The 8,486-nt window shown below is 39.2% G+C and overlaps 1 protein-coding gene across 1 annotated transcript in view; it reads left to right on the top strand.

Moving 5' to 3' along the window:
• HS3ST4 (heparan sulfate-glucosamine 3-sulfotransferase 4) overlaps nt 1–7,460 on the top strand; it is a gene marked incomplete at its 5' end in the record, with an annotated part of 445,737 nt that extends 438,277 nt beyond the window's left edge. The window contains one exon of the mRNA XM_006148313.3: nt 5,414–7,460. Coding sequence (XP_006148375.1) covers nt 5,414–6,050 — 637 coding nt within the window. The remainder of the gene's footprint in view (nt 1–5,413) is intronic.
• Nucleotides 7,461–8,486: the final 1,026 nt, after the last annotated feature.

Raw genomic sequence — 8,486 nt, 5'->3', positions numbered from 1 at the left:
TATGATTCCGATGACTGGAATGTCCAATGGTGCTCCTAGGTGGCCAAGTTTTGGTGCTGTCACTTAAGTGACTAAGAGAAGCAGAAAGGCTATGGGAGCTTTTAAAGAGAGAGACAGGCCTGTGGTACAGGCTTGATTTATGGCACTCATGGGAACCAATTCAGTGAGAACCGTTTCCCTGGAGAGAACATTAATATATTTAGGAGGGATCTTCCCCCATGTCCCAAGCACCTCCCACAAGGCCCCACCTCCCAACAGTGCCACACCAGGTACCAAGGTAGAGTATGGGGACACAAAACTCAAACTATAGCACCTGTTCTCCTTAAAAGGTCTTTCAAGGAGTTGTCTTCCTTCTACCCTTGGCACAATCCTAGCAAAACAGCCTAAAAAAAGTATAAATAATGTCAAATTATATTCTCCTTCTCAGTATTCTTCAGTGGCTTCTCATCACATAGAGAAAAATAAATATTCCTTGGTCTGTAAATAAAGTGTTCCATGATGTATTTTCTGCCTGTCTCCCTGATCTTACTTTCTAACTTTCTTACTTAGTTCACTCTCCTCTGGCCATGGCCATTACTACTCTTTTTTTCTGTTCCTCAAGCACATTACATGTGATGATGATGTGAAACATGGGCATGTTGGAATGTCAGATCTAAGAGAGAAGAACTTACTTAGGAGAGAAAGGGTAAACTGGAGGTAAACCATACCTTAGATAGTATGGGGGGTGGGAATAAGATCTAAATCTAAGTGAAGGGACTGATTTTATCTAATAGGGCAGATACCTCCTTTAGTCTTACAGGTAGAGGGAGACCAAAATGGTATAAAAATAGTTGCTGATTTAGAGACCAGAGAGCCTTAGTGAGGAAACAAGGGCAATAAAAAGATGAGGGAAATAAGACCAATCACAACAAAAACCTAGCCTTCAGACTAGCCTAGACTTAGGAGAGATTAGTGAGTGACTTGTTATTCATCCATCCATCCATCCATCCAACAGATATTTATTGAATACCTGTCATTTGCCAGGAACTGGTGTTAGGCAACGATGCTGGTATTAAATGGCTTTTGCTTAGCTAATGGACTTAGAAACAAAAGATATACTCACTCAGTGAGACTTCGGAAAACATTCTTAAGTTCTAAGCCTGCTTCTTTCTATGTAAAACCAGAATGATAATGGCAGCTACTCTGTTGATTAAAATAGTTAATTATGTGATTCTATTTGTCAAATTTCACTGTTACATCATGAGTACATGAGCGTTTATAGAATGAATGAATGAATGAATATAACTGAATCAGAATAATTTATAGGAAGGAGATATTGCTACTTTATAGATTTTTTTTTTTGGGGGGGAAAGGTTTTCGTTATAGGGTGCGTGCACTCGCCAGATAGACAGAGAGAGACAGAGAGATAGAAAGCAAGAAATCCCCCCCCAGGGGGGATGGCCATGCTGCAATCCCTTCTCCTCCATTCTCCTCTCAGGATCTTGGGTATGCACACACATGCACCCGGCGTGAGTTTAAGCCACCAGGTCTGGGACTCGAACCATGGTCGACTATGTGGGAGTCCAGCGACATAGCCATTACGCTAACTGCTGGTCCCACTACTTTGTAGATTTTGAGCTGCTACTGGATATCATCTTTCTGGCAAAAGACATGAGTAACTCATGCCACCAAAGGTGGATCTTGGCTCAATAAGATGGTTTTATCACTTGTGCCCCAGAAGTTCATTACATGTTTTTAACGTGCACCTGTAGGATAGTGATCAAAGCTATTTAAATTCCTATGTTTTCCTCTTCCTCCTTTAGTGTCTTCTCTAGTACCCTTTTCCTTATTTCCTTTTGTACCGAGCACAGAGCTGGGCACACAGTTACTCTCCTATACCCACTGGCTTATAAATTGGGTACCATTTAATCTCAGATGCTTCAGATAAGATGCTTAAAATCTACAAAGATCTTGACAAATTGTCAATTGATTGAAGTAAAGGAGATGGATTTGAATGAGGCTCAATGTAAAGATAAGCACTAAAGTCTAAAAAGTGAATGGCAAAGAATGAATGAGAAGAAAAGATGTGAAGCTACTCCTGCACTAGAGAAAAATGCAACAAAATAAACATGCAGAAATACAAAGGACTAAAATCTGGAAAACATCCTATAGATATGACTATTTTCAGGTGATTTTCTTGTATCAACATTTATTTGAAATGTTCATAACATGACTTGAGTTACATAATAAGTAAGGGAATAACCTCTCCAGTTGGAATGAAAAGGGGGCATCAATCCAAAGTATACCTGAAATAATGGTTGCTTACCTTGCTGGTCACCAGGCTTTAGATCAGAAAGCACAGCCGCTTATATTGATTTGAATTAGAATCCACTTTTTGTAGATCCATTCCCAGTTGTTCAGCTTTTCCATTTGATCCCTTGTAAATAGTTTTTCCTTGTTCTTCTCTAAGTATTGCCATGAAAATTACTTTGGGCTGTTGTATTAAGTTAAAAACATTCTGGCATCAATTTCACACTACCCAAGTGACTTACCTGTATTATTATATTTAATATTCATTATAATCCTATGAGAGATAGACTCAATCCTATTTTTTAGATGCAAAATTGAGAATCAATTGGGTTGATTAACTTTACTGAGGTGACATGGGGTAATCAGAACATTTTAAAAAAAATATTTTATTTAACTTTATTTCATTACTTATTTATTTTAATTTGGCCAGAGAGGGACAGAGTGAGAGACAGAAAGAGAGGGAGGGAGGGAAGGAGGGAGAGAGAGAGAGAGAGAGAGAGAGAGAAAGAGAGAGAGGGAGAGAGGAAGAGAGGCAGAGAGAGAGAGAGAGAGAAAGTGAGAAAGCAAGCTGTCAGGTCCAGGACTCAATCTGCCATCAACCATGTGAAAGTCTTGTGCCCTTAACCACCATGCCGCCTGCCAGCCCAGGTAATCAGAACTCTTACATTAGGCAAATCTGATTCCCAAAGTCTATGTTCCTTAGTCCCACCCACTTTCAATGAGACAATTAGATCCAGCGAGGACAAAACAGGTGCACAAACAGACATTCGAACCGCTTTGGAGAATATGTCAGTCCAAGATGTGCATAATTATTTACAACCAGAGCTATTGCCGTGATTCAGAAACTTCATGCTGCCCTGCCATTATACTCTAATACAGTCTACCTCATATGAATTTCTCTTCCAAGCAGATTCCTCTTGCCTAATAAAAGTGCTTGCCGAGAAAGCTCAAAACCCAGTAGCAATTAATTATTGACAGAGCATGTGCATTAGAGATAAAAGAAAAGTCATTCTTTCTCCACACACACGATAGTAAATAAATTTAATTATGGTATGAGAAGCTAAGGGATCTTCGTCTTTATTAAGTTTTATTAGCTGAGACATTTAAAAGCATGTCATCATAACAAAGAGGTCTTGTGTAATCCTAAATGTACCACTTTGGTGCAAGACTTGGAAGTGAATAGATTTAATGGAGCACATGGTGGCAGATGGCCTGCTGTACCAACAGGTATTGAACAGGTTCATCATCAATTAACTGTGATCTACATATGCCTATACAAATTGGCTGTATAATAGTATTCAAGCCTCTTTTTATCACTGATAAGCCTGCAACATTGGGACTAGGGGTAAAATGGAATCAAGCCTGTTTTAGATCTTGGAGGTTCCATATCAGATAAGGCCACTCAGAAGACAGGAAAGATGGAGAGGTGAGTGTGGAGAAGCAGTCCTAACAAGAGAACTAAGAGACCTGGGTCCTGGGCAGCCTTAGGAGCAAAGAAAGAAGAATATTCCAAATATTGACCAGACCTATGCTAGTTGCCATTTTATTCTCAACTGAACTTGAGATAAGTTGTTAAGATTTATAAATAAGGATACTAAAGGTCAGGGTTGTGATTCAGTTTGCTGAGGTTGCAAAGCCAGTCTGATTCCTATGTCCATTCATTGTGCTGGGCTTCAGTTTCTTTGTTTGCATTATAATGTCTTTGGACTAAGTCAAGGGTCAACAAACTTTTTTTTTTTTATCATCATAACCTTGTTTATATTACATTGGATTGCATATAACTTTACAGTGTATTACATTGCTTTTTCAAAAGGGAATGCCATGCATGTCAGTCAATACAGAGACATTAATCTCTCCACTTCATCACTCAATATCTTTTCAATGTTTTTCCCCATCATTATTATTATTTCTCATTGTTAAGATTTATAAATAAGGATACTAAAGGTCAGGGTTGTGATTCAGTTTGCTGAGGTTGCAAAGCCAGTCTGATTCCTATGTCCATTCATTGTGCTGGGCTTCAGTTTCTTTGTTTGCATTATAATGTCTTTGGACTAAGTCAAGGGTCAACAAACTTTTTTTTTTTTTATCATCATAACCTTGTTTATATTACATTGGATTGCATATAACTTTACAGTGTATTACATTGCTTTTTCAAAAGGGAATGCCATGCATGTCAGTCAATACAGAGACATTAATCTCTCCACTTCATCACTCAATATCTTTTCAATGTTTTTCCCCATCATTATTATTATTTCTCATTTTGTTTGTAAAAAGGCTTTACCCATCATGAAATACTTCTCAGACCAAAACAGTTGAGTATACTATACATGTCATCATCAACAGGTAATAAGCCATCTCTGTTTCCCACTAACAAACTATTTTTAAAGGGCCAAATAGTAAATACCCTAAGCATTGTGGGCCATATGGTCTCTGTCACACCTATTCAACTTTTCTTTTCAATAGCCATAGAAAATATGTAAGTGAATGAGGGCAGCTATGTTTCAATGAGAGTTTATTTGTAAATATTGAAATTTGAAGTCCATATCATTTTTATACATTACAGAATGCTATTGTTATTGCTATTTTGTTTTTTCTTAGCCATGTAAAAGTTAAAAGTCATTCCTAGCTAGGTCATACAAAAACAGGGGGTGGGTGATAGTTTATCAAATATGGACTAGATAATCTTTGAAGTCTTATTGAGCTTAAACATTTCTGAAAGCTATTACAATAATAATATCCTTAATTTATTAAGCTCTTACACATGTCACATTCTATGCTAAATGCTTTTAAAGAATTATCTCCCTTAATCCTTATACTGTAGTGTGAAGTCAGTACTATCATTATCTCCATTTCTAAGTGTATAAAACAAAATCATAGAGAAATTAAGGGTTTATCTAGGTTAAACATAACTGGTAAGAGGTAGAACAGCAATTTAAGCCTTGGGGTAGAAGATTCTCAAGAAAGAATGTATAAACCTTTTCTGATAATACATGGTCAAGACATGTAAGTAAAAAGAACTTCAATTTATCATTTTATTTGGTGGCTCCTCACTTGTTTTTATATATATATATATATATTGATAGATAGGAATAACCATTCTCTTCCCTTTTCCTCCTTTTTCCAGAAATGTGATGCCCAAGACTTTGGATGGGCAGATAACCATGGAGAAGACTCCAAGTTACTTTGTGACAAATGAAGCTCCCAAGCGCATTCACTCCATGGCCAAGGACATCAAATTGATTGTGGTGGTCAGAAACCCAGTGACCAGGGCCATCTCTGACTATACCCAGACACTGTCAAAGAAACCTGAGATCCCTACCTTTGAGGTGCTGGCGTTCAAAAACCGGACCCTAGGGCTGATCGATGCCTCCTGGAGTGCCATTCGAATAGGGATCTATGCTCTGCACCTGGAAAACTGGCTCCAATATTTCCCTCTCTCTCAAATACTCTTTGTCAGTGGTGAGCGACTCATAGTGGACCCCGCTGGGGAAATGGCCAAAGTACAGGATTTTCTAGGCCTCAAGCGTGTTGTGACTGAGAAACATTTCTATTTCAACAAAACCAAGGGGTTCCCTTGCCTAAAGAAGCCAGAAGACAGCAGTGCCCCAAGGTGCTTAGGCAAGAGCAAAGGTCGGACTCATCCCCGCATTGACCCAGATGTTATCCACAGACTGCGGAAATTCTACAAACCCTTCAACATGATGTTTTACCAAATGACTGGTCAAGATTTCCAGTGGGAACAGGAAGAGGGGGACAAATGAAGCTAGAGATGTGGAGGGGAGGCTAGTGAATAGCTGAAGAGGTTCCTTACCAGAGTCTTAAGTCCCCTGGGTTGTGCAGCTTCAGTCTTGCTGGAGTGCCACATAGATCTCCTTTGTTCAGTCGGGAGTGCCTCCAACGCTATTGGCTTAGGAAAAGAGGTGGATCCCATGGTATTCCCATGGGGGAACCAAGTTTGTCTAGGCAGCAGCATCTGATTGATCAGATGGCGTCTAAAGACAGAGGATAAAGATCTGTCAGTGTCAGAGATGATGCCATGTTTATTTGAGTGACAGAAAAGAAAGAAAGGTCTACTTTATGGAGGCCCTCACATTAGTTTGGGGAACCTGGGTTCTAGCCCTGAATATCTGGCACAGGCATTTATGTCTAAATCTTTGCTTTGGATTCTCTCCAGAAAGCTATTTGTGTCTAGTACTCCAGGACACCTAGGGAGCAAGGTCCTCTCTCTAAGATGTTTCTAGTCTTCTCTTTAAAGGCTTCATCCCACAACCTCTTGACTTTTTTCCTCTTTACATTACGAAGGCAGAGGCATGCACATTTTTCACCAAAAAGAAAAAAAGGAAAAAAAAAAAAAAAGCTGACACCCCTGGAAGCCTTCTTTTTAAGAGCCCTCTAAGAAGGATTTGGTCTCTCTCTCTTCATGAGTTTCCTGAATCATGGAAAAGCTGAGCATATGCCTTTGTATAGAATCAGGCCCACAGGGCTGCTCTCACTGGTATGATTACAGGGCTCTGAACTCAGAGCCCTGAGGTTGGCAAAGATGAATGGTCTTATCTGAGGGTAAGAGAAGAAATCCAGTCCTCTTGGTCGGAAGTCTCCTTACAGGAAGACCCTTTCCTTCAAGCAGCATAATCATGAAACATGCTTTTAGGGTGCACTCTGTTCCCTCGGGTCCCCAGACTTGCAAAGCCCAGAGAGTTGGCTTGTGTGTTTTTATGAGTAATCCTTAGTGATGGAATAGGAAGGGGAGCAGTTACCATTTTTCTGTTTGCCCACCACAGTCCCCTCAGGGTCATCTCGTGCTCCATTTTCTCTGTTCAGAAATGGCATATATTGAAGCAGTGGCAAGAGGGCTGCCTCCATTTGCCAGATCCTATTTGCAAGTGGTTTGGGAGGGCAAGGGCTGTCTGCAATGCCTCCATAAAGGGCTGCCAAATAAATTGTCCCTTCCCATTAGTTTGATTCGATTAAAATGCAGCATTTGACATAAAGCACTTGTTCACAGATCTCTAAAACCAGGACTGTTCAAGTAAAATTGGAAATTTGTGTGAGTGGGGGGAGTAAAATCTGTTCGGCTGTTATTGAACTGTCATTTCTCCTGCTAAATGAAAACTGTGTTGTTATAAAGCTTAATGCAACCTGATTAATGGGTTTTGATGGTTTGTTTGTGTTAGCCACCCCCATTTCCACACCCTACTTTGGAATTATGTGTTTTTCCTTTCTCTGGGATGGTCAGAAAGGCCTGGATTTGAAAGTCTTCAGAGGATTCTCTCTGCAGGGCAGAACGATTCTTTCAATAGCACAAGAAAGTGACTCCTCAAAGTGGTGCAGTTTTCTCTTTCTTAACCAATCTTGGCAAGGGATTGACTGATATGCAAGATTCAAAAACAGACTTACAATTTTTTAACAGATAAGAAAGTAGTTATAGAGCTAAAGGCAATAGATAGACCTTCACTATTAAAGTAAAAGAAGATATGAATCAAAGACACACACACACACACACACACACGTTCAAAGTAAGAAAATGCATGTTGTTCAGAGTGTACTATGGGACTCACTGGTAGGGCACCTTTTTAATAAAGCAAAACAAAGAGTGAGTGGGTTTCAGCCTAGCTACACAACAAATGCTAGGATTGAGAACAAATGAGAAAAAATGTTGTCTGTGTATTTCTTTGCCCTCATTTCCCTCCTCCTACTTTTCTTTTATACTTTTGTGGAATTATTTCCAAAGGTAGTAGCCTCAGGGTTTTATAACTTCCATGAAGTAGTATGTATCCTTTGGAGCTCAATGGCAATGAGGTAAGGAATGAACTTATAATTTAGATATTCAAAGAAATGTCTGGTTGTAGGAAAGTTTTAGAAATATTAGCGCACTGTTAATCTAAAGCAATCATTACTGTAGCCTACTCTCATCCCTTCCATGCTGGGTGGATACACATGGATTCAACCCCTCAATCAGATCTGTCCATTTTCTGTCTCTCTGTCATCCTGATCCCATCAAGACCTGCTTTCAATAAAAACTAATAAGCATATGTCCTCATATAAACATGTCACATACATATGACAAGAAAATTCATTTGTAATGATTAACCAATGATGATGAATAAACCATTTTTACCTGGGAAATAAAAGTGGGAAACCCCTATCCCTTATTTACACACTTTTGTATATGACCATGGACTAAAATTCCTAGGGAA

Source organism: Tupaia chinensis, unplaced genomic scaffold (assembly GCF_000334495.1).
Source record: "Tupaia chinensis unplaced genomic scaffold, TupChi_1.0 Scaffold000231_2, whole genome shotgun sequence".
Classification (NCBI taxonomy): domain Eukaryota; kingdom Metazoa; phylum Chordata; class Mammalia; order Scandentia; family Tupaiidae; genus Tupaia; species Tupaia belangeri.
The sequence above is the reverse complement of the archived record's forward strand: the minus strand, read 5'-3'. Positions and strand labels throughout refer to the sequence as shown.